The following is a 27254-nucleotide window of genomic DNA, read 5'->3' on the forward strand; positions in this document are numbered from 1 at the left end:
TTTAGATGATACAGACTTTATTCAACACTTCCTGAAACTCACAATTTCCATTCGCTAGGGTCCAGGGAACTGCAAAATGGGGTGGGAGGCAGGAAGCTTTTATAGGACAAAGAATAAAGAACAAGGAAGAGAAAAATAGAAAATGTCTGATTTGGTGGGGCCACATAGTAAAACTTGTTTGGGGCAAGAAGGAATAAGGAAATAAGTATAGAGTCCAGAGTTGGCTTGGCATTAGGATTGGCTGACAGTATGTACTGCCTTTCTGGTCAAGCAGAACATTAATAGGGACTAGGAAAGTCACCTAAGTTTCCATGCTGATGTATCATCCTGGGCAGAAGCAGCTCCGTCTTGGACCTAGAAAGTTATTTCAATGGTATTCCTATCACTGTTTCTTTCATCCTCAAATATTCCCCTCTTTCAATTTTATCATATGTTCAGGAAAGATGAGAAAATTGTCATTCAACTTTAATAAGTTAAATTGAATGCTCTCCAAACAAGATCTACCATTACTATGACTTTGTGATATTATCCTGTTAGATACAATTGGCATAGAAAACTGCCATGCTTGAGTTTGTCTCCAGGGGTTCCATGTAATATAATAGAGCCTCTTCAGTTCAACTATTGTTAGGCTCAGAAGTTAGTGACAAGTATGAGGTATCAGTGAATGAAATATGGGAAAGTATGCTTTTTAGCATAAAGTATAATCCTTTATTTAATAGTAGCTAACATGTTAAATAAAGGTTTTATCCAGCTATATTTATGACTATAGGATTCTAATGATTTATATATCTAATTTCTATAAGAAAAAAAGTAAGAATATTTCTTAGTTAAAAATTTGATTTCATAGACATTTTGAATTTCTCATTGCACTTGCATTATGCAATTTTGTGGACTTGTAATCTTTTTAAAAAATTTTGTAAATGTTTATTTATTTTTACCAGAGAGAGAGAGAGAGAATCAGAGCATGAGCAGGGGAGGGGCAGAGAGAGAGGGAGACACAAAATCCTAAGCATGGTCCAGGCTCTGAGCTGTCAGCACAGAGCCCGATGCAGGGCTCGAACTCACCAACCACAAGATCATGACCTGAGGGGAAACCAAGAGTCGGATGCTTTACCGGCTGAGCCACCGAGGCACCGCATGGACCTACTTGTAATTTTGTCTTTCCTTTTGTATTAGACTAATTGTTCCCTGAAAGCAAGGGCTATGTTATTTCTCTTTGTATGAATGGGAGTCCTCTAGGCAGACCCTAAGGTGGAGGTGGCCAGTGAGGTCTTATCCCTCAGAAATAACAGCATTTGTAAACACACAAGCAAGAGAAAGCATAGTTGCTGAAGAATTAGAAAATTTGCGTGCGTGTGTGTGTGTGTGTGTGTGTGTGTGTTTGCATGTGGGTCTTTCTTTCTTTCTTTCTTTCTTTCTTTCTTTCTTTCTTTCTTTCTTTCTTTTAACTGCCCAGTAATGTTTGAATTTCTGCTGAGTTTATTCATAGCTGTGGAAAATGTTTAAGCTTGGAACCACAAAATTGTATATTAATGTTACTAATTTCATTTCATCAAGACTGCAGACTCAAATGAAGAAGGCAAAAGTAGAATTAAGGAAATGATGTAGAATATTTTTTCAGAAATCCAAAAGGAACTATAGAAATCAAAGTAAATGCATTGGAGGTGAAAAAAGGGAAGAGATTCAAGAAATATTTTAAATACTGATTGAACAAACCTGAGTTAATTATTCAATGAATAAACTGTTAACTGGGAGAAATAACTCTGGTATTAGATGCATTCACATTTGAGATTGTTATATCTTATTGAATTGATACATTATCATTATGTAATGTTCTACTTTATCCCTGGTAATTTCTTCACTCTGTAGTCTTCCTTGTCTGATATTAATATGCTAATCTAGGTTCATTTTGATCAGTGTTTCCTTAGCATATCTTTTTCCACCTACCTATATCATTGCAATTGAAAAATAGACTGTCTACTTATAGATAGAACAGAGTTGGGTCTCTTTTTAAATTCACTCTGGCAATGAATTTTCATTGGCATATTCAGACTCTTTATGTGTAATGTAATTATTGACAGGTGTAGATTTAGATCTACCATTTTATTATTTGTTTTGTGTCAAGTTTCCTTTATTTCTTTCCCCCTTTCTTGCCTTTGCTTTGATGATATCTATATTTTTTTGGTATCACATTAAGTAACATATTAAGTTTTGTATTATATCTTTTTGTGTAGTTTTTGTTGGTTTGATTTACTGGTTGCTCTAGAGATTAAAAATATATAATATAAAATATACATTATATATAATATATTAATTAATAGTTATTAATATATATTAAATATCTATTTAAACTCATTACTTGATTTAGAAACAATATTTTATCACTTCAAATAGGATGTAGAAAATTAAAATTATATAATTAGCTCTCTTTCTCATCTTTTTATGTCATAGTTGTTATATATATTACATCTACAAACTCTGAAAACCCAAACAGATACCGTTTTCATTTTTTCTTTTCAATATGTATAACTGTATATCATGTGTATTTAAAAATATTAAAGAAGAGTCTTTTACATTTACCTAGATACCTACTACTTATGTTGCTCTTCTTTCATTCCTAACATCCAAACTTCCCTCTAGTATTATTTCTTCTCACCCAAAAGAACTTCCCTTAGTATTTCTTTTAGACAGATCTACAACCAAAGGTTTTTCCTCATTTTCCTTCCCCTGAAAATGTCTTTATTATGCCTCCATTTCTGAAGAATATTTTTGCCAGACATAGAATTCTGTGCTGACAATTATTTTCTTTCAGTCACTTCTTAAAAATTTTGGTCCATTGGTTTCTGTCCTCCATGTTATTTGATGAGAAATTGTCATCATTAGAATTATCGGTCCCCAATAGACATAGGACCGATGTCTGTGGTTGCTTTAAAGATTTTTCTTTGTCTTAAATTATCAGCAGTTTGATTATATGTGTCTGGGCATGCATTTATTTGTTTTTTGTTTTTGTTTTTGTTTTTAATATATGAAATTTATTGTCAAATTGGTTTCCATACAACACCCAGTGCTCATCCCAAAAGATGCCCTCTTCAATACCCATCACCTACCCTCCCCTCCCTCCCACCCCCCATCAACCCTCAGTTTGTTCTCAGTTTTTAAGAGTCTCTTATTCTAACCTCTAACCTCTTTGGGGCATGCATTTATTTGAGTTTATCCTCCTTGGAGTTCACTGAGATTTTTAAGTATGCAAGTTTAAATTTTTGACCAATTTGAGGAATTTTTAACCATTATTTCTTAAAACATTTTTGCATCCCATTCTTCTTCCTTTTCTTCTGATATTCCAATAATACAAATATTATACCTTTTGGTACTGGCTTACATATTCTTGAGATTGTAACCATTTTCTTACAATTTCTTTTTTTCCCCCCTCTGATGTACAAATTGGATAATTTCTTTGATCTGTCTACAAGTTCAAGGACTCTTTCCTTTGTCATGTTCATTCTGCTCTCGAGTCCATTTTGGAATTTCTCAAAAATTTAGTTTATTGTATTTTGCAGTTCTAAAGTTTCAGTTTGTTTCTTTTTAAAATATTTTACTTCTCTGCTGAAACTTTTTATTTTTTTTTATATTCATTTCAAAAGTGCTTTCCCTTACATCTTGGACTATAGTTATAATAGCTACCTTATGGTCTTTGTCTGATAATTCCAATATCTGTGTTGTTTTGGGTTTGATGTCCATTGATTTTCTTTTCCATTAAGGTATGTTGAGACGGTTCTGGTTCATCTTGTGTTGAGTAAATTTATATTGTGTTCTAGACATTTTGGTATTACCCTATAAGTCTTTGTCATTTTAAATCCTATCAAGAATGTTGATATTGTTCATTTCCTTTGGTTTACTTTAGCAAGCAATCTACTCAGATAAGTTGTTTGCAAGTTCCTACTCACCTTCTGTGGATGGTAGTTCCAATGGTAATTCAGTTTTCAAAGACTTTGCAGTATTATTTGGATCTTTCCTGTATATATGACACTCAAACACCAATTTAGAATCTAGGTTCAATTCTCAAATTTTGTTGAATCACTTAGACTTAGATCCATTCAGGCACAGTACATGGGTGCGCTCAAAAGTTCATGTACAAAGGTATATGATCATTTTCTTAAGCTCTCTCTTTTCAATAGGCCTAACAATTTCTTGCTTCCCAGGGTCCATCTTCATTTTCCTCTGGCTAGAAAATGGGCATTTTAATTGATCCTTTTTGTTATGCATATGACTATGCTTGCTTCTGGGCACCAGAAACAAGAGGACAGGGAGAAAACAAAACAATTAGAGTTATCCCACATTCTTAGAACCATCCTTCCTGTAGTTAGAGGGAAGGGTTTCCTTTCTCAGTGATTTGGGTTCCTGTGCAACTACTGTTATTATAACTGCTGCCACTCTCACAGAATTGACTAGTGGTTACTGTGGAAGAGAACAGAAATAAATGAAAGAAAAAAGAGAAAAGCCAATGTTATGCCCAGAATTCGTGATCCCCAAAGACCACCAGGGAGCCGAGTCCGATGCAAAAGCAAAAGAGCCTTTATTCGAGCTAGCTCGAGCTCAATCCCCTACCTGCACCGACGCAGTGGTGAGATACGAGGGAGAGAGCGAGTTTCAAAAGGACAAACGTTTTATTGGGGCCTAGGGGCAGTTGGTGAGGTAATGGCTATGGCCTCAGCCGATTGGCTGGGGAAGGGTCCGAGTCCTGTTAGGCAGGTGAGGGGGGGGTGGTTACTCAAGGGGAGGAGGTGTAGTCAAGGTGAAGAACACAGAACAAGATGGAGTCGGCCGGCGTAGGCCCGCCCTTTCACCAACAAGATTTCTACCACTCTCACTCTCTCTGTCTCTCTGGCCCTTAGTGATTCTCTTTGTAACTCTTCAGAAATAGGGATAGTGGGCTTCTCTTGGAGTTCTTATAGTTCACACTCACTACAAAACTTGGAGTTTCTGGCTCTCTTTGAAAGCAAACCCTGAGAGATTCCTCAGAAGTAGAAAGAAAATGAGAAAGTCAATGCCAATTTGGTGGCATTTCAAATTCTGGTTTTCTTCCCCAGTATACTTACTATCATTTATTTTTCAAACTCCTCAGATTCTAAAATGCTACTCAATGTATTTTACTTACATTCAGTGTGTCAGGATGTACTTTCCCATGTCAAATTGTGTCTTAGATTTTTCTAAAATATAGAAGGCCAGAAGTATTTTTCTGTAGTACAAGAAACAAAACCATATTAAATCTAAACTATACTTTGAGGAAAAAACATTTATTCTAAAACTTTTTTGAAGATTATGTTAGCAAACTAGTTTTTTTAATGTTTTTTTTTTTATTTTATTTTATTTTAGAAAGGCAGAGAGTGAGTGGGGGAGGGGCAGAGAGAGAGAGGGAGATAACAGAATCTGAAGCAGGTTCCATGCTCCAAGCTGTCAGCACAGAGCCGGTTGTGGGACTGGAACCCATGAACCATGAGATCATGACCTGAGCAGAAGTCCAAAGCTCAACAAACTGCGCCACCCAGGCACCCTGAGCAAGCTAGTTTTTCATTCTGATGACCAGAACCAGAACTGGTCCTTGGGAATATTGAGATGCAGTACCCTAGGTGTCATGTAATAAGAGGGATCAGTCTTGGCCCCCCATTGGTTTTCATCTGGAGATTATTTGTTTATTGATAAAATTTTGATCTAGTTCCTCAGAGGACTATCGTCTCAGAGACTTATAGACTTAAGCATCAATTTCAGTTCAGCAGTATTCCAAATTGCCAAGATTGGATTCAGTACTGCCAACAACTATAACAACCCGAACCCAGTCATATTAGTACCACAAGCATTTAGACTGAGACAATTTTACAATTAGATAGTTCTTATCCAATAAATTCATATCATCTGCTTACAATCTTATCGGTATTACCAGGGTTCCAAATAATCAAAACACGAATGAAACAAACACAGCTTGAATCCCTATGCTTTCCATTAATGATTATAATACAGTCAGCAATAATTTCGTGTTCACTAATCTGCAAAAACATTGTATCTCTTTGAGGAGGGTCTTTTTAAAAATTGTTCTTTCTTTCCTTTTTTCTTTTCTTTTTCTTCCTGAATTTGAGAACAGAATTCCTTCTTTAAAATAAATAAAAACTTAGCTCAGATTTGTCAAATAAACACTCATAGTAGGTTAAAGTTTTAGCCTAGGATTTCTAATCAGCACAGCACTGCAGTAATGCCCATAAACCTACCTATCTAATGTCCCTTTGCTGGGTAAAGGGTTTCATTTTTTCATACACATATGGAGGAAACAAACTCTTAAATATAAAGTCTTTCAAAACAAATAAACAAATATATTTCTGGTGGGGGTTAACTTTCACAGAGATGTTTCTTTCTTTTTTTCCCCATTACTGCAGACAGAAAGAAAAATTTGTGATGAAAATCTATCAGTCACAGGAGCCAACCCAGGAGTTCAAGAGAAAAGCATCAATTAAAACTAGCTATATTTAAAAAGAGTGAAATTTATTATTTGAAAAAATTAGAGCAGAATATGTTACTAAACTAGTATTTTATTCCAATCAATAAGTATCTAATAATATTCTGATAATAAACATTAAAATTATACAGAATTAACTAAACAAAATTTGCAATGCTGAAAGGAAATATTTAGATTTACTTCACACACTGACACTCTCAGTTTATGTCGGTTTACGTGCATATAGTATCCCCTGGCATACATAACAAAGATACACACTGTCACCTTAGAAACAAAACCATTAATGCTTGACTTCCTTTTTATATAAAATTTACTTTAGAAAATATTCTTTACATAAACTAGTCATTTTTTAAATCTTTGGAATTTATTTCTGTTTTTCAGTTACTTCTAGGTTTCCTCTTTAATTTATAATAAGGAAAATATTAAAATTACTTTATAATTAACTAACCTTGCTTTAGAATGATTTCACATGTATTTTACTTTAAGTGGACTAATAAAATTGTAAATTATAATAATGACATTCTACATTAAGTTAAAAGTTAGGTATCTTCTGTGACCTGAAGAAATCAGTTAAACTTGGGAAATCTCAGTTTTGGTTTTGTTTTGTTTTTAATATGGGGGCTAATGCCAGGACTTTTGAAATGTGGCCATATAATGAATTATTTGGAAAGATTTTAAAATAGTGTCTACCTCCAGGCCCCATACAGACCAATTAAATTGGAGTCTCTGTATCAAGCGTAGGCACTGTATTTTTGTAAAGTTCCTGATGTGATAAATTAGTACATAAATCCAAATAAAATATATAAAGATCATAAATGTCTGGTTTTATATTTGTCTTTTTAAAATTATCATTTCATGAATAGATTATCTTAACTAGTTTAAAAAGTATTATACCTATATATGGTTGTAAGATAATAATACTTCATTTCTTTCAAAGAGAACAGCTAGTACTGTTATCCGACAGTATATTTGCAATTAGATCAATATTTGGCCAACTTTGATAACATTAACTGGATGCTCCAAACATACTGAATATTTGTTGAAAGGCATTGCAATAGGAAATTCATTTATGAATTTCTCCTCTCCAATGCATCCCCCCTCTCTGACCTACCATAGCTACTGTTTCTCATAGTTGGTTACAGGCTAGTGAACAGGGGAGGGCCATGGTTGTACAGTACATATGTATGAAGGTGGGAGGTGGTTCTTCCCAAACTTAGGTCCTAATAGTCCTTCTCACATTGCTAGCTTTATTCTCCCTTTCTCCAAGAATACAAACCATTATGGCAGTGCTGAGAGAGAGAGAGAGAGAGAGAGAGAAGAAAATGCATCTGTAATACCTACAAGTGTGAGACCTGTAGGAGATATCACACAGGGAGATGAATGCATCTTAAGTAAAACTTTTGAAGGGCAGTGGTGTGAGAAAAATAAAGTGAGTTTATAATTATTCTACAGAATCCAACTAGGAAAATAAGGTAGTTCCGAAGGTTCATTAGACTTAAGAGGAATGAGAGATCACTAGGAGAAGGAGGATCTTTTATTTGGTGCAATTAAAAAGTCATTCTAGGGGGCGCCTGGGTGGCTTAGTCAGTTAAGTGTCCGACTTCAGCTCAGGCCATGATCTCACAGTCCGTGAGTTCAAGCCCCTCATCGGGCTCTGTGCTGACAGCTCCGAGCCTGGAGCCTGCTTCTGATTCTGTATCTCCCTCTCTTTGCCCCTCCCCTGCTCACACTCTGTCTTTGTCTCTCTCTCTCTCTCTCTCTCTCAAAAATAAACAAACATTAAAATTTTTTTTTAAAAAAGTCATTCTTGGAGCACTTAGCTGGTTCAGTCAGTTAAGTGTCCAGCTTGTGATTTCCGCTCATGGTTCATGAGATTGGAATTTGCTCTCTCCCTCTCTCTCTGCCCCTCTTCTGCTTGTACTTTCTCTCTTTCTCTTTGTCTCTCTCTCTCTCTGTCTCTCTCTAAATAAGTAAATACATATTTTTTTCCCTAAAAAAAGTCATCCTTATTAATATCCTCCCAATGGTCTGGATTACTGTACTTATTTGAATACTTAGTTGAAATTTGAGCCATGGTACATCAATTAAAATATATAGCAAGGGATATAATTTGCAGTCTCACACTGGAGGTACAAAAATGGTATAGGTTTTCATTTTTGAAAATGGTATAGTTTTTCATTTTTCACTTTTTGAAAATGGAATCAAATTTGACACCTACAAGATTTGATGGAAAATCTTGGTTCCTTTATTTGGGAATTTGCCTTCACTCTTCCTAGGGGTCCAGAAATTTGTGGAGGCCTCTTGCTATCCCTAGGAACAGGTCTGTGGTGAACTGTCTTCATCCCCCTTGCCCCACATCTGTGGCCATTTGAGAGCAAGTGGCTTCATTGGCAGCAGCCTCTCCTTTCCATCAATCTGGGGACACCTGGGGACTAGACCAGGTTTCTGTCATGCCTGGGATCTTTAGTGGAGCCACTTGCAGGGGATACATTCCTTCCTTCTCTCAGTCTTATGGAAAGCAGTTTCACCAAGTTGGTTCGCCTGCTTTTCCTTCAACCCTTGGAGGCCTTGTGGTTTTCTGTTAGCACCCTATGCTGCTGTAGGGAAGGAAAAATATCTTTTTCCTTTACCCTTTTAAGTTTGAGGCCAAAGCCCTGTAACAAAAGACAAATTAACACAATAAAAGCATACATTTTTTTTTAATTACAAGTTTTACATGACAGAGGAGACTTCAACAGGAAATGCAGATCTGAAGAAGCAGTTAAACCTGAGTTTTTAATGCTAGGTTTGATGAAGACTGAAACATCATGGGGGAATGTGACAAGATAATGAAGTGTATGAGCTAAGAGTAGTAAACTTGGGGAACAGTAAGGCCTATTTCTTTCAATTCCTCTCAGTGTCTTGGAGATAAAGATATATAGGGAGGGCACCTCTCACAGGAGGGTTTTATGACCTCCTTAGGGGAAAGTCAGAAGGTCTTTCCATTTCTCAAATTCTCTCAGCTGAAAATATTTAGTATGCCCAGGTGCCATATTTTGGTGTAAAATGTGCAGTTTTGAATCCCATCACTGCCAAGAACACCAGTGTTTAATAACAAACATATTTAACATTTTTCTGGCACAAGAGAAGCCTAGGCCCCAAGGATTAAAGTTCTGCTTGTCTTTCATGTTGCACAGATTCAATACGACTCAGGTGGAGAGTGGTAGGCAATCTATTGTCGTGGGTTTTTATAAAATATATTTCCTGGATATTCTATTCTGCCATATTACACAATGCCAATTGAATTCTCAAAGCCATTTGATGTGTTTTGAGACTTTTTAAACAACCAACTCAACAAAGATGGGGAAAGGAGATGGGGAAGCATACTTTTGTCTGGCATGGGACAAGATAATTTCGTTTATAATTCTGTTTTTCTCTCACATTGAGCACACTAAACATGACTGTCTAGATATGAGCAGCCCACTATTTATTTGTGTGTAAAAGCATCAGCAATGAAAGAACAAGACAAGACAATGGGAACAGAGATATGCGTGATTGGCTACTCATGCTGGGTCATTGCTGAGGCTGACCTGCATGGAACACGTTGAGTCTTCAGACATGAATTGGTTTGCTAGTGAAACTGTATTTGTTGCAGTCAAAGGAGAGTTGTAAGATAGATCACTAAAATTCTGTTTTATTTGAATGAGACATAGATACAGAGAACAATCTTTGCATATGTATATATTAATATATGTATATAGATATATAGAGTGACAAAATGTATAAAGCTAATATATCTACTTCAGATATGTAAGTACTCCTTTAATTTTTTTTTTTTTTTTTTATTTGCCTTATCTACAACATCAGTTATTGAAGAGGGTGAGTACTTGCTTAGACTCTGGTAAATTTCTAGTATGTCTAGATGGGCTGATATACTTCCTATAAAAATTCTGCTTCTAACATTTTTCTTTGCCTTTGTCCATTTATGATTGGGTATAGTTGCTAATTTAGACTTCCTTGTGGAGCACAATAAATATGAGAGCTCTCAATAAAAGTCTATACGTTTAAATTATATTTTAAAATATAAATGTAAAAGAATAATTATTTTTCTGAGAATGTGATATTATCTTTGGGAAGAATTATAAGTTATTTATTATCCTTATTGGAGTTAATTACATTAATTATTTGTACTGGATTAACAATGCCAAATGGAAGAAGGTTAATTAATTGAATAAGCATTTTTTTCATTTCTTTCTGTTTCAGTTGATTTATCTTTAGTGAATAAGGATGAAAATGCCATCTATTTCTTGGGCAATTCTCTTGGCCTGCAACCAAAAATGGTTAAAGCATATCTGGAAGAAGAACTAGATAAGTGGGCCAAAATGTAAGTATTATTTCAAAAGCTATCATTTGACATCTCACACAAGGACTTTATTTTTTTTTCTACAAATTTTTATTTAAATTTCAGTTAGTTAACATGAAGTGTAATATGGGTTTCTGGTGTAGAATTTAGTGATTCATCGCTTACATATATGTAACACCCAGTGCTCATCACAAGTGCCCTCCTTAATCCCCATCACCTATTTAACCCACTCCCCTGTCCCCTTCCCCTCCAGTAACCGGCAGTTTGTTCTCTACAGTCAAGAGTTTGTTTCTTGGCTTGCCTCTTTTTTCTCCCCTACTATGTTTATCTATTTTATTTCTTAAATTCCACATATTAGTGAAATCATATGGAATTTTTCTTTGACTGACTTACTTCGTTTAGCATAATATATTCAAGTTCCATCCACATTGTTGCAAATGACAAAAATTCCTCCTTTTTATAAACGAGTAGATTTCCATTGCATCTATATCCTCTTCATTATAGATGGACAGTTGGGTTGTTTCCATAATTTGGCTATCGTTGATAATGCTGCTATAAACATCAGGGTGCATGTATCTCTTTGAATCAGTAAGAACTTTAAAAATCACACTAGGTTATCTAATATTTAGAAAGGTATACAATAGACTCCAGGAAGTTTAGGATACAGAGGGACCTTAGGAATCATGTCATTCAATACTCTTATTTTATTAATGACATAACTAAGGATCAGTAAATAAGGTCGGATGACAAGTTAGTGGCAGAGTCAAGAATAACACTTTTACAATATTAGAAAAAAGTCCCTCTCCCAAGTTGATATATCTAAATCATATGTAACCATTTTATTTTATTTTGTGACTGATTAAAGGAGTTAATATTTAGAATTCAATTCAGTATTTTCATGAGTCATTCCAGCTAAATTCTATCACACTGATTTTTATAAATAAGAAAGTAAAAATTATCGAGAGGGAGAAAATAGTGGAGCAGAAGGTACTGCTATCCCCAAACTGAGCGTGCTTACTAAAAAGATACTCTGGGCTTAGCTAAGTGGGTTTGCTCCAACCATGTGGGAATCTGAAATCATATCTGTTTTTTTTTTTTTTTTTCCCCTCCATCTCTTCTGTTCTATTTTTACTCTTCTGCCTATGAAACCCTTCACACCTTCTGCTTCCCTGGATGCTTACCTTTCTTAATCTCAACCTTCTCAATCATGCAGATGATCTCTTCTCCCCAACTGTCCATTGCATTAATAATCACTGCTCTGGGATAAGTAGTTTAGAGGTGTCTATTTTCATTGGCCTCATATTCTCAGCCATATTATAAATTCCTTTAGGGAAATAACTTAATCCTATGTGCTTCTTATCCTTCCTCAGTAGTTACTAATAAAGCTGAAACTAAAAATACTTTAAAAATACTTTTAGCTATAGAAAATGTAATATTCTTTTTACAGCTTATTTATTTAGTTTTGAGAGAGAGAGAGCACAAGTGGGGCAGGGACAGAGAAAGGGAGAGAGAGAGAATCCCAAATGGGCTCCACACTGTCAGTGCGGAGCTGATGTGGGGCTCGAACCCATGAACCATATCATGACCTGAGCTAAAGTTGGACACTTAACTGACTGAGCCACCCAGGCGCCCCCCAAAATTTCATATTATTTTTAAATTGTTTAATATTTACACTATTAAAAATAAGACCTGTGAAAAGGTGCTCAATATCACTCAACGTCAGGGAAATGCAAATTAAAACCACAGTGAGATATCACCTCTTAACTGTCAGAATGGCTTGAATAAAAAACATAAGAAATAACAAGTGTTGGCAAGGATGTGAAGAAATACACTGCTAGTGGGAATGCCAACTGTTGCAGCCGCTGTGGAAAACAGTGCAAGGGTTCCTCAAAAAATTAAAACTAGAATTACTGTATGATCCAGTAATTCCACTATAGAATATTTGCCCAAACAAAACAAAAACACTAGTTTGAAAAGATGTGTGCATCCCTATGTTTATTGCAACATTGTGTACAATAGCCAAGATACGGAAGCAACTCATGTGTCTATCCATAGATAAATGGATAAAGATAAAGGTGATGTTTTATATATATATATTTAAATATATATATATATTTATATATATTTATATATATATAAATATAAATATATATAAATATATATTTATATTTATATATATAAATATATATATATATTTATATATATATATATAGTCCATTTTTAATATTTTTCTTCATTTTTAAAAAAATTCAAGTATAAATAACATATGGAGTTCATTAGTTTCAGGTGTACAATATAGTGATTCAACAATTCTATATTTTAGTCAGTGCTCATCACTATAAATGTGCTCTTAATCCTCCTCACCTATTTCAGTCATCCCCCCACCACCTCCCTCTGGTAACTATCAGTTTTTCTCTCTTTAGTTAAGAGTTTGGTTTTTTGGGTCTCTTTTATTTTCCTTTGATCATTGTTTCTTAAACTCCACAACTGATTGAAATTGTATGGTATTTGTCTTTCTCTGACTGACTTATTTCACTCAGCATTGTACTGTCTAGAGCCACCCACATTATTGTAAAGGACAAGATTTCATTCTTTTTTAGGATGATGAATCATCCTAAGCGATTCAGTGAATCACTTTTTTGTTGAGTACTTCTGCGTGCCCATGAAAGAAACTTTTCCTGTTAATCTATCTCATATCAATCAACCTTCAGGCCCTCAACCAAAAGGATGTAAACTAATAGAGGAAAAGTTTTCCTCCCAACAGAACCTTAGCTGAAAAAGTCCAGAGTAAAATTTTAAGCTAAACATTTAGGACCAAAGAAATAATGAACACTTTTGAGATCAAAGATGGGCAGTGAGATAGGATAGAACGCGATTTTGATCATGGCCCTCAAACACCACTGACATCCACAGGGCAACAGGGACCCTGATGGTGACTGGGCCACCACAATTTAAAGCAAAAAGACTAGGACCACCTGGATGGCTCAGTCGCTTGAGCGTCTGACTCTTGGATTTGGCTCAAGTCATGATCTTGCAGTTTGTGGGTTTGAGCTCCACAACAGGCTCTGCACTGATAGCATGCGGCCTGCTTGGGCTTTTCTCTGCCCCTCCCCTGCTCCTTCTCTCTCTCTCACTCTCTCAAAATAAACAAAATAATTAAAAAAATAATAAAGCAAGAAGGCTAAATAAAACAAAACAAAGACAAAATAAAACAAACTAGCTACCTCATCTTTTACTCAGAAGTCTTTTTAAAATTTAGTTGACATTGCTTGAAGCATTAATAATGCACCTCCTTTCTGAATCATCTGTCTAATGAAAAATAGGTAGAAGGGCTTAAGAGTATGTAATTTTCCATTGTCACAAGGTAAAATATAAAATTTAAAATCAACAACAATAGAAGGGTGTTATGACATAAAGACACTTCCCTGGAATACAACTTTAAAGTCTTGAAAACAATCAACCAGTCTCCTAGTAAAGTACGGTAATCATAGCAGATGAACAGGACAGCAGGGCAGAATCTTTTTTAAATGCCTAAAGGATAAAAATGCACAGCCTTGCTGAACGAATATCCAGGGGGCAAGGACACTCTAAAGTTCAAATCCAATCTAATTCTCTGCTCCCTTTTATATTAGGGCCAAAAATGAATATTAACCATTTTTATTAACTATGACCCTCATTTTTTAAATACTAAACCCTGCTAGTGCAAAATGGTTCCAAATGTGGTGATATTTACTTTTCAATTTATGCATACAAGTTATGCAGATAAAGTTATACAGGCTTAATAAATTATGTAAGCCTCTATGATTTTTGCATTGAGTTGTGAATTCATATTCTTAACCACTGAAATTAAGAACTTTGCAATGTTACGGGGTGCCTGGGTGGCTCAGTAGGTTAAGCGCCTGAGTCTTGCTTTCAGCTCAGATAGTGATCTCTTGGGTTTGTGAGTTCGAGCCCCACATTGGGCTCTGTGCTGGCAGCACGGAGCCTGTTTGGGATTCTCTCTCTCTACCTGTCTCTCTGCCCTTTATGCACTCACACTGTCTCTGTCTCTATCAAAATAAATAAATAAACTTAAAAAAAAAGAAGAAGAACTTTGCAGTGTTATCTAATGCCTACGGTACTAGCACAGGCAGTGTTAAAATAAACTTGAAACAGAGGCACTGTTACCAATATGAAGGCTCAGTGTCATGAAAACTGAAGAAAGAAGAAGACAGAGTTTCCATGAAAGCCAAATGTCTTGCTCAGAATTCTTATCTGATTTGGTTTCATTTTCCTGCATTTTTTTCCTTTCAGGTTTGGCTTCCCTTCATATCTATTTTGAGATTCTAATAATCAGAATATATTTTTAAAATATTTCTAATCATTTTCAGGATGTTCTCCCTAAGTCTAGTGTTTCTTAGGCTGCTGTTTGTTCACAGGCTTTTAATTTAAGTAATCTTCTTGCCACTATGGTGGGCTGTTGGTCTGTTCACTTGTCTGGCTTCTGCTTGTGTTTTTGTACTAAATACCCCCACATATGTTTGGTTTGCCTCTAGGTCCAGGGCCTCCCATTATTGTGGTGAGTTTTTCTGATTATCTGTTTCTCTTCACCTTCTCCAACCCCACTTCGGCCCTACTTCTTAGCTGATAACCAAATCAGGCCAGTGCCTTCCTCTCTTCTTGACGAGTGGAAGACTTCAAGCAGGACTGAGTCAAAGAGAGCTACACAGTTCCTAAATAATGCAAAGTGAAATTAGTTTCTTAACAGGAAAAAATATATTAAAAAATTATAATCTTAACAGTAACTAAAAATTACAGTACTTTGCCTAAGTGAGATATTGCTCTGGGATATTGATACCAAGTCTGACTGGCCATTTATGACATATAAGGTAGGAAATGCCACTTGGCTTATGGCTATTATTGTCCGTATCTCTATCTTTTACATCCTATCACAGACTTAGTACCTACCTATCTACAAAATAAACCATCACTGGCGATAAGGCAGCCTGATTTTTATAATTCATAGGGCTACCATCTTTGATTAATTATGCTAAAAGAAAGTCAAGAATAGAGTCATACTTAGAAATATTTTTGGACCAGGGTGCCTGGGTGGCTCAGTCACTTAAGTGTTCGACTGTTGGTTTTGGCTCAGGTCATGATCTCACAGTTTGTGAGTTCGAGCCCCACATCAGGCTCCACACTGCCAGTGTGCAGCCTGCTTGGGATTCTCTCTCTCTCTCTCTCTCTCTCTCTCTCACTCCCTCTCTGCCTCTCCCCTGCTCATGCTCTCTTTCTTTCTCTCTCAAAATAAGTAAATAAAACTTAAAAATCATTATTGAAACTCTTGTTTTCAGAAGTAGAGATGCTGGGGCGCCTGGGTGGCTCATTCAGTTAAGCGGCCGACTTCGGCTCAGGTCATGATCTTGCGGTCTGTGGGTTCGAGCCCCGCGTCGGGCTCTGTGCTGACAGCTCAGAGCCTGGAGCCTGTTTCAGATTCTGTGTCTCCCTCTTTCTCTGACCCTCCCCTGTTCGTGCTCTCTCTCTGTCTCAAAAATAAATAAATGTTAAAAAAAATAAAAAAAAAAATATTTTTGGACCTAACTGATTTCTTCTAAAATTTTAAGTTATTCAAGACAAAACAATGAAAATAATGCACTTACCTCTGTGGATTTTGTTTAACTTCTCATTATGGCTATTTTCTACTGCATGCGATTTTTAAAGTAGATTAATAACACTTTACTTGGGGGAATTATTTTTGCTTTGTGAAATGACAGCATTTAGATATTTTCAATATTCTGAAATAGAAAATTTTTATGATTATTTGACTCATTTCACATATGATAATTTATTATCAGAAATGGGGCTATAACCATAAGAAACAGCATTAATATGCTTGAATACTGTGGATTGGCCAGAATTTTTTTAGAAATTTAAAATTACATATTTATGTATTATGGATTTACTAATGGCCCAGATTAAAGGAGAATAACATGGGTTAATAATCATAGTGGGAAAGTTTGGCTAGATGAGAAAGATATATCCGTCCCAAAGAGCACACTGTAAGTTGAGAAATGTATATTAGGTCTCTAAGATATAATCACAATACTTTAGGTTTTTTTTCATTGTCATATCTACATATCTAGGTATATGGTTTTCTTTCTTTTTCATAGGCGCAAAGACTTGACCCAGTTTGTGTCTTTACGGGGATTCTTCTAAGACCTGTGACATTTTAGGTCGACTTATTTAAGAAAATAGCCCACTGAATTTCACATTAGGAACGAACCGCCTAGTGTTCAGACAATGCCTGACTTGACATGGCAATGTGTGCAGGGAGGGTGCTGGTGACACACGTGGGAGAGGCATGCTCCTGCCGACACTACAGTTTCATTCAATTCAAGTGTTTCTGTAAAAAAAAAAAAAGTGTATTCTAGGAGAGAAAAATGCTCCCTCTACCCCCTACATTCAACAACTGATCTATAAAATAAACTGACAACACACAGATTAATAAGAAATAATAATTAATATTTATTAATTGTTAATATATGCAGGAGAGCGTGGTGTTATGCCCAGAATTCGTGATCCCCAAAGACCACCAGGGAGCTGAGTCCGATGCAAAAGCAAAAGAGCCTTTATTTGAGCTAGCTCAAGCTCAATCCCCTACCTGCACCAATGCAGCAGTGAGATACCAGGGAGAGAGAGCGAGTTTCAAAAGGACAAAGGTTTTATTGGGGCCTAGGGGCAGTTGGTGAGGTAATGGCTGTGGCCTCAGCTGATTATCTGGGGAAGGGTTGGAGTCCTGTTAACGCAGGTCCCTGGGTGTGTTTTGACCAGGAAGTCTGAACAGGTGAGCGGGAGGTTACTCAAGGGGTGGAGGCGTGGTCTAGGTGAAGGACACAGAACAAGATGGAGTCGGCCGGCGTGGGCCCGCCCTTTCAGTGGCAGGAAAAAAAAGTGAAAACCAAAAAAAATTGGTGACATTTGAGATCTTATATATCATTTTAAGAGGGGAAGAGGAGGAAAATGTAGGCCACATAGAGGAGAATAAATTATTTTTAGGAAGGATGTAAAGCACTTAGAAGAATAAATGGGAGACCTGAGAGTTTGTGACAAAGTCATCTGGGTGTGGTGTTGACTTGTAGGCTCCTCTCTGGAACAAGAGTTAATCTTCCCTGGTTGATGAAATTCCTGGGGAAGGATTGATGATAGTTGAGTTCCCTTGGAGGACCTGTCTTTAGGCAGATGGGGGAATTCAGAGGAATCTAGTCCCTGCACCTGCTGTTCATCAGGTGCCTTCAGCTCAAGGTATTCTTTATGCCAAAGAGGCATATTTTAGTGTGGCATAGTCTGCCAGCCTTCAGCATGAATAAGAAAGTACATGGAATTACATGTTACAAAGAATTTCCTGACATCTGTGTTGGCCAATCATTAATGTCTTATTTATTTACTCATGGGCGGGGCTGGGAGGAGCTTTAAAAAGCTGGGCTAATTTTTATTTTGTAGGATGGTTAAAGCATGGTCCTATTTCAAAGAGGATCCACTATTAACTTACTAATAGGCTTTTACGTCCTGAGATCTAATTTCGTGAGCAGATAGCACTCCATAGACATCTCAGAGAGCACCTCACTCAGGGGGAATGATTTATGCCTCAATGGGGAGTGAACTGTTTGCCACGCTCTTTTCCTTTCCAGCACTTGTAAAAGAACATTCCAACTGTGCTGCAAGTATTTTAGGCAGTTTTGAATGAGAGCAATATCATCGTTTTCTCTGATACATATGTTTAAACTTTCACTGTAATCTACATCAACTCTTTATAAAGACAGGCCACTTTAGTTGGAGTTTATTGGGGTAACAACTTCCTAAATACATTTCACTACCCCAGGCTAGTAGACTGACAAAATGAAGAAGCAGTCTCTGTGTGTGATATTTTAAAGGGGGGGAGATGGCAAATGCATTGCAGGAAGAAACATACTCTTAAAGATTATTGCCACGGTGTCTACCAGAGTGAGAAGTAGGTGGCATAATATTCTGAGATATAAATTCTCTGAGGCAGAACATAGAATTTTACTACCTAAATGTAATAAGATGTATTGTGCTATCAGCAAGGCCATGGAGCTCTGTGTGATTAAAATAAAAAAGGATCCAAGTATCTGCCTTTAACTACCATTTAATGATAATGATTTTTGTCTTTAGCATTTATATTGGAAGTCAAGAAGAGGCAAGCTGCAGGCTATCTAATAATAATATGAATAATAATAGCTAGCAATTGCCCTTCTCTTCCTCCTCAGTTCTTACAGTCTCTGTTTATCCTCAAAGAAAGTCCTCTTCCCTGGTGTCAGTTTATACGGTAATCAAAATATTAGTTTAAAAACTGCATTGTAACCCACATGCCCAAAAAGGGAGTTGTAGCATTAGATTTACGTTAGGGAATAGTCAGAAAAGGGGTGTTACATGTTATTCCATTGCAATCCTTTAAGGTACATATTGCCACCCATTTACTTTTGCTTTTACAGGCCTTATTAGCTTCTTTTTTTTTTTTTTTTTTAACGTTTATTTATTTTTGAGACAGAGAGAGACAGAGCATGAACGGGGGAGGGTCAGAGAGAGGGAGACACAGAATCCGAAACAGGCTCCAGGCTCTGAGCCGTCAGCACAGAGCCCGACGCGGGGCTCGAACTCACTGACCGCGAGATCATGACCTGAGCTGAAGTCGGCCGCTCAACCCACTGAGCCACCCAGGCGCCCCCTTATTAGATTCTAATACATATAGTGTCATAACCAGTGGTGACCTGGAATTGGCTGTGACCAGGCAATGAAAACCAGTCATTAAATATTCAGGAATTTTGTGGATGCCAAGAAATGGACCACAGGGAATATTCACACCGTCAAATCAACAAAAGCTAAAAACAGGGGTCCTTTCCTCTTGTTACCTCACTGCTCTTTCAGGGAGGAAAAAAAATTCCCCATATCCTTCTGAATTCTTAGCTGAGACCCCTATAATAAAAGATCAGCAAGAGAAAAAAACCCCACATTTATTAGCATGTATACCTTACACACATGGGAGACACGTGCGAGGGGAAAAGAACTCCTCGCAATGACTTAGAATTCAGGCTTAAATCCTATCTTAATAGGGAAAGAGGAGGAGGATAAGAGGAGAGGCCACAGAGGAGAGAATAAGTGATTTTCAGGAAAGATGAAAGAGCCCTTAGGAGAATAGATAAAAGATAGAATAGATTGTGACAAAGCCCAACTGGATGTGGTGTTGACTTCTAGTCCCCTTTCCTGTGACAAGAGTCAATCTTTTCTGGTTGATGAAACTCCCAGGGAGGGGATTGATGACAGCTGAATTCCTTTTGGGGATCTGTCTTCAGGCAGATAAGGGAGTTCAGGGACAACCTCTCCCTGTATTAGCAGTTTTTTTTTTTAAGCCTGCAGCTCAAGATAATCAATACACCACAGCGACATGTTTCGGGGGGACATATTCTGCCCCCCTTCACCTCTGAGAGCAGGTTTACCACGTCACCACTGCCAGCTCACTGGATTTCAAGCATAGATCCAGGCACAGACTGCACTACACAAAACATACATGCTTATGCCTTTCCTACAACTTTATGCAGTCTTTAGATTCCTAAAGAATTAAGGACAGTCTAATTCAGAGTTCCCTAAGGCACAAGTTTGAAACAGCACATGAAGTCACTCCCCACCTTGATTCTTTGTTTCAATTCCTTTCTGTGTATTTCAAAAGTATTTGCCTTCCTCATATAATGGAAACTTCTTGAAAGTTAAAGTTCTCTTAGGCATTTTGTGTTTTGTCATTATGTCTAACGGGGATATTTACTTACTAGAAGAATAAAATTGAGCTATAATATGGTAGATGTAATTGCTAGAAAACAGGTCAAGATACAGTGTTTGCTTTGATTATTGCCAAGTTTATTTATCTACTTAAAATGTCATCATGAGTGTAGTCATGTTATATACACTCTTATTTAGTTTACAGATTGTAGCTGTATTTAAAAACTGAATTCGTAATCATTTTAATCTTTAGCCTCAAAAAATAGTAGCTATGTTTTAGTGTAGATACTACTTACTATATGCTTACAGGTATACAAGTAGAATGTTCAAATAGTTTTGAAATTTTCAAAATAAAGAAGAAAAAGGAACATCTTAGATGCTAAAATAGAGAAAAAAAATGGAATAGTACATGGGCAGTCTCAAGTATCCTCCAACAAACTAATAATGTTTATGTCCCTTTCCAATTTCAGGGGAGCCTATGGTCATGAGATAGGGAAACGTCCTTGGATTACAGGAGATGAGACTATTTTAGGCCTTATGAATGACATTGTAGGTAAGTACAAAATGGATTTTTCCCAAAAGAATCATAAAGGCATTACCATTTAGATATAAACCTAGATTATAAAGTAAAAATCTTATTGAAGAACATCCTGATTTTCTATTTTAACCCAGTAAGGTAAAGAGTGAGGATACCTTTGAGACGTGGTGGCTATAGAGAACATAACTGGGTTATTTAGTACAGAAGTAAAATAGTTTATTATTTTTTCTTGTGTATTTTAACAGTAACATTTACTCTCCAATAAAAAACACATGCATTGTATTTATTTGTAATTAAATAAATCTCATAAAAATCAACTTAAATTTTCTAATACTTCATTATACATGATAAAGTAAACACTAACCTTTACATGCTAAAATCCTAAAATGCCAAGCAGGGTTTGGCTTGTTTCAGTTTGATCCATGGTGATAAATTTCAGGTTAATCTGAGAATTATTAGAAATAATACGGTTGATGCTGTTCTTTGGTTTATGTGTTTCCTAAAATGAGTTGTATGTACTCTAGGTAATATTCAAGGAAAGTTTTAGATGGTGAATATGTTAACATTTTGAAAAAAAGTTATTTAATGGGTGGGGGGGCGCCTGGGTGGGTCAGTCAGCCGAGCATCTGACTTTAGCTCAGGTCATCTCCTGATTCACAAGTTTGAGCCCCTCATCAGGCTCTGTGCTGACAGCTCAGAGCCTGGAGCCTGCTTCAGATTCTGTGTCTCCCTCTCTCTCTGCCCTTGCCCTGTTCGTGCTCTGTCTCTTTCTCTCTCAAAAATAAACAAAATTTTAAAAAAATTAAAAAAAATATTTAATTGGGTTAAATATTCAGCATTGCTTGAAATCTTGTATGATATTTATGGCATTGAACAAAAAATTAATGATATTTAAACAATTGGAGTGCTATTATTTGGAACTATTTGGAGGAAACCTCAAACTTTCATAATGCCTTTTCAAACCTCACTCCTCTACAGACAAGTATAAAAATATCTTTATTGCCTCATTCCAATTGTATCTTGGTCAGGGATCAGAAAACCAAAGCAATGTGAGCTGGGACAAAGTAGAATTAGAGTGAAGAAAGTAAGACTTACACCTGAAAGAATTATGGCAATTGGCACACCATGTAAACCTGAGGAATAGTTTGTTCAAAAAATAATTATTGAGCCTCTGCTGTGTGTCTGTCAGGATTTGTGATAGGCACTGAGGACAAATGGTGAGTAAGTAAAAGAGTGAGTAAGAATACTCAACACCCTTATCCCATGAGGTATCCTCATGGGACTCCCATTAAAGGAAGATACCAAAAAAAAAAAGTAAAATTAATATATATATACATAATCTATACATAACACAAAGAAATACAAAACAAAACAAAACAAACATTGGGACTAGTGCTTCAAAACAGAGGTAATTTCCAGTTAAGGATAGAGGACTGAACATGCATTTAAGTCTTTTTACTGAATTCTCACTAAACAACTTGTAATGAAATTTAAAAAAATAAATAAAAAAGTGTAAACCCTGAAGAACAAATAGAATAGCAAAGGAGATTATAGCAACATTTTGGGAGTTGGATAGCAGGTGGACAAATGGTAACTGCTTTTGCAAAATAACATTAAATTAACCAAATCTTAATCTCTCAATGGCAAAAAATGGAAAGCCACCTGCTTTACACTGCAGAGCCTTCAAAAGTTTGGGAATTACAATAAGCATCTCTAAAAGTGTGAGTAAAATAGGATGAAAACAGAGAGATGTGTTGTAAGTCTGTTTAAAATTCAGTTAGAATGCCAGCTCCCTTTGCCCACTCCATGCTGTCAGGTGAGTCCTCCCCCCGGGGACTGCTGGGTGAGTCTCTGGCGAAGGGAAAAGCAGGTTCCAAAGGGAGGATATATATACTATATTACTCTGCTCAGGCTGCCATAACAAAATACCATAGACTGGGTGGTTTAAACAACAGACATTTTCTCACAGTTCAAGACAGAGGCCAGAAGTCCAAGATCCAAGCATTGGTTTCTGGTTGGACTCTCTTCCTGGCTTGTGTGTGGCTGCCTTTTGTGTCCTCCTCAGTTGGCCTTTCCTCTGTGCACACTCATTGAGAAAGAGATCTCTGGTGTCTCTCTTCTTGTAGGGACATCAGTCCTGTTGGGTTAAGACCTCACCTTTATGACTTCGTTTAAACTTTATTACCTCCTTTAGGCCCTGTCTCCAAATACAGTCACACTGGAGGTTAAGGCCTGAACATAGGAATTTCAGCAGGACACAGTTTAGTCTATAACAAATTCCTTGGTGAAGACAGAAGAGTTAAATAAATGTTTACCTACCTCTGTTCTAACTTAGCATCCAGTATCTATGCAGGAAACTACTAACATCTTCTCTGTGATATTTGGACAACCTAAAGATTCTAACATGAGTTTTCCCAATACAGTGGCTCAATAGGGTCACCTTACAGCAAACCCCATCACATGCACAGTGGAAAAGACACTCATGTGTGATGTAGCCCAAATTACCAGACTTCTAAGGAAAATCTATTTTTAGTTTTGTGTTAAATAGTGTTACATATTCATAAAGTTGAAAACAAATAGAAGGGTTGCAAGCAAAAGCAAGTGCTATTTCCTACTAGCCATTGTTGAGTAATCATTATACCATATACATTTCTGTTTTATGTGGTTATATTATAGGATCAGAATATTGACTTCTCATTTAAAATAACAGATTTAAGTACAAACTGAAAGGGATCCCTTCTATTCCTAACACATAGAAATGATAGGAAAAACATTAGATTTACAGACTTATAGCAGCACTAAAAAAAAAAAAAAAATCAATAGAAATCTCTATAGACCAGAAATACCTCCGCTGCTCAACAAAGTAGCAGTTGGAAGCCTGGAAACACAGTTTGGAGGCAGCACAAGGAGACAGGCTGAGTGTGCAGGGCTTGAATCCAGACCTTTGCAAGGAGCCCTGGGGTGAATCTGCATAGCTCTCAATGCCTGAGGCTGGGACCCATGGGCAGAATATTGGTCAGCCAGGGCAGGTATGATAACCTAACATCTCCTACCAGACCAATCAGGTCCTTGAGAACACAGAGCACTTGATCAGGTGTCAGCATTATCCAGAGGAGTGTATATTCTGATGGAGGAAAGTCTTTGATTATATTTAAGGATGTGTTAAATCGTTGTTTAATAATGCTTCCATATGGGTTCATTTTTTTAAGAAGCTAATTATATTCATTCAAATGTCTAACATAGAAATAAAAAAAAAAAAACTGAAGAAATCCTGGATTAATTTGACCTGAGCATATATGTTTTCTTTAGCTGTGGATTGTTTTTTTCTTTACGAGGTTTGCTTTCAGAACATAAACTGCATTCTAATCCTGTTGTTTTGTGCTTAATATTTATCATCCTCTAAAGACAAGTTAGGATATTTATATACAGGCCAGGCAAGTGGGAAGGTAATATTATTTTGTGAGATTTATTTATGAATCCAATAAACCCTGCAAAAAGATTTCCTTTGACCATTTAAAAGTTTATAGCTCTGTTGAAACTTATTAAATATGCGAGTATTTTGTTGCCCAGCAAATGCATCAGAACAATCACTGAAATTTTAAACGAGCCACCTCTCATTACAATTACTAAGGAAAATGAAAAAAAAAGCCCACTAACTAGTCAGATTTATTTAGACAAGTAAAAGGATTGAATGTATTAAAAAATTAAATATATATATTTATCAACTCTACTTTTATGGATTTTTCTGTGTCTTTGAAATACCATACAAAGTTATCACACATATGGGACAAACTTCTTTGTTTTTTGTGGTTTTGTCCTTAATGTTGTATTAACTGAATTACAGACAGTTGATCCTAATGATATGGGTTGTAAAAGATAACAATTACTTCTTGAAATGAGCACAGTCACGTTTGTAGACATGGAGCTCAAGAAACATTATGTATTTTGTTTATAGATATATGATTGTTAGTATATATTATAAGTATTATATATAATAAGTCTATATAATAAATGATTTACATAAGGTAGATAGTCTTATTGAAGTCTCAAGCCTCATATGACAAATACGTTGTAAAATTTCTTTTGAAATGTCAGTGAATGAAGGTGATCTTTAGTTTAATTGTGATTTTATTACATGTCTGTTTTGTTCTCTACAATTTGTGTTTTATCAGGAGAAATATTTCTACTATTTCTTATTGAACAAAGGAATATGAATTGACTGTGTCTACAAATGTGTATTATAAATGATATTTTTAAAACTTGGTACTTTTTTAAAAAAAGTTTTAGTCACTATTATCCTTCAATTTTCTTTACTTTTTTTAGTTGTGTATATTAGAGAAATGGTTCTTAAGACAAGTTGAAAAATGAATAAGTTCACACTGTTTGTTTTATTAGGAATAGATCGTTTTAGAAAATGTTTTTACATATATTTGTATTTATCTTGTTTGTTGCAAATCCCACCCAGGTTCCCTTTTTGCCTTGATTCCTAGGAAATTCTGAGAAAATTTGACTGAATTGGAAGTAACAAAAACATTTAACAGTTTTTGTTTGTTTCTCATCTGCATATATTGTACTCTAATGCTATTTTTTATAATGCTCCCTCACTTTGTAACCAAAGAAACCTCAAATCCTGGTTGGAAGTAGATGTTGTATAAATCATGAAATAATTAAAATAATTATATGGTAAGCACAGTAAAGAGCAGCGGAAGTCAAATTTATTTTTGCTAGTTGCCCAGCTACCTAAATGTGTCATGAGCAAACAGACAAGTTGTATAGTTGGGGCAATGATGGAATCTTCCAGGTTCTTAAAACCACAGCCTTTATTTCACCATAAAATCTCCCTAAAAGAAGTAGCAGGAGGGTAATAAAAATTATTACGTGTACAAATTGATAGAGTAGTTGGAGAGGAGGAGGAGACAATTAGCACCTATATTTTTTCATAGACATAGAAAAGAATTCCAATTTCAGTTGAGCAGAAAAACTATTAATAAAACATTTTATATGGAGCCAACAATTTTGCAAAACATGGAGTAAATTCCCCTTATAATTAATGTCATATTATCAAGATGCTAGAAATAGAATTGCTGAAGAATATTATTAGTATTATTATTAAGCCGACTCTTCCCTGGGTGCATAAAAATCACAAAGGGCTAGATACATGCATTTCAGCTTATAAAAATGTTGTAATGTGGACATAAATTTGCTTTATGAAACTCATGGTTGACCCTCTGAGAAGCAATAATCCCTGGAAGCTGTCTCCAGTTACAAATCCTTAACCATGCACTAGCTACTTACAGAGGCGGCAGGAATTTACTACTTGAAACACAGGATGGAAAGTTCTGAGAGTTAGCCTAACTACAAACCTTATAAATAAGCAAATCCACAATAATATTTGCATCTGCTTAATAAATTATACAGAACATGGATGGCAGGTAGGAGATCCATCATGAATCCTATTATTAAACACTAACCAGCTGGGGGCCCTATCATCTTCTCTGGGCAAAATATTTGAAATTAAACTAAAATTAGAAACATGCAGAGAAATGTTGGTAATGAACATCAGCCTCCTATATTTGACTTACAGGGAGTTGATAATGTATGTAGACAATGCTTCCCAATGTAATCTTGAAACTTTCTTTTTTTCTAAGAGAGGGTGATCTTCTAAAGTAAAGATTTTCAAATCTTGATAAGCTTTTAGGAAGTTTAAAAATGTTTTTACCCTGCAATGCGGATAGTTCTTGATGTGTCAACATTAATTCAAAAAAAGCTCTTAGGAAAAAGAAAAAGAACAAGGAAAACCATCTTGAAAGAATTTCAGTTTGTTTAATTTTTTAAAATTTTCTTATGGCATGATGATGATACTGAAATATCTTAGAAGAACAACTATTGGTTTCAGAAATGCAATTTTAATCAAAAGATAGGTCAAATAGGTAAATTTTCCTTTAAAAATATGCTAAAAAAGTCTGATTTGTGGTCCTTTGATGTTAAGAACCCTTGATTCTTCAGTGCTTTTAGGTTATATTTGAAATAAACATTTCCATTAATGTTCTGAAACTTTAATATTTGCACCGTCCTCACATATACCTGCATACATATGCACA

The 27254-nt window shown here is 35.8% G+C and overlaps 1 protein-coding gene across 2 annotated transcripts in view; it reads left to right on the forward strand.

The window, feature by feature from the left end:
- Positions 1-27254, forward strand: part of KYNU (kynureninase) — a 110717-nt gene that overhangs the window by 10280 nt on the left and 73183 nt on the right. For both annotated transcript variants that reach the window (XM_042952391.1, XM_042952392.1), the window contains exons 3-4: positions 10748-10868; positions 21086-21168. In XM_042952391.1, coding sequence (XP_042808325.1) covers positions 10748-10868; positions 21086-21168 — 204 coding nt within the window. The remainder of the gene's footprint in view (positions 1-10747; positions 10869-21085; positions 21169-27254) is intronic.

This window comes from Panthera leo, chromosome C1, assembly GCF_018350215.1.
Source record: "Panthera leo isolate Ple1 chromosome C1, P.leo_Ple1_pat1.1, whole genome shotgun sequence".
Taxonomy (NCBI): Eukaryota; Metazoa; Chordata; class Mammalia; order Carnivora; family Felidae; genus Panthera; species Panthera leo.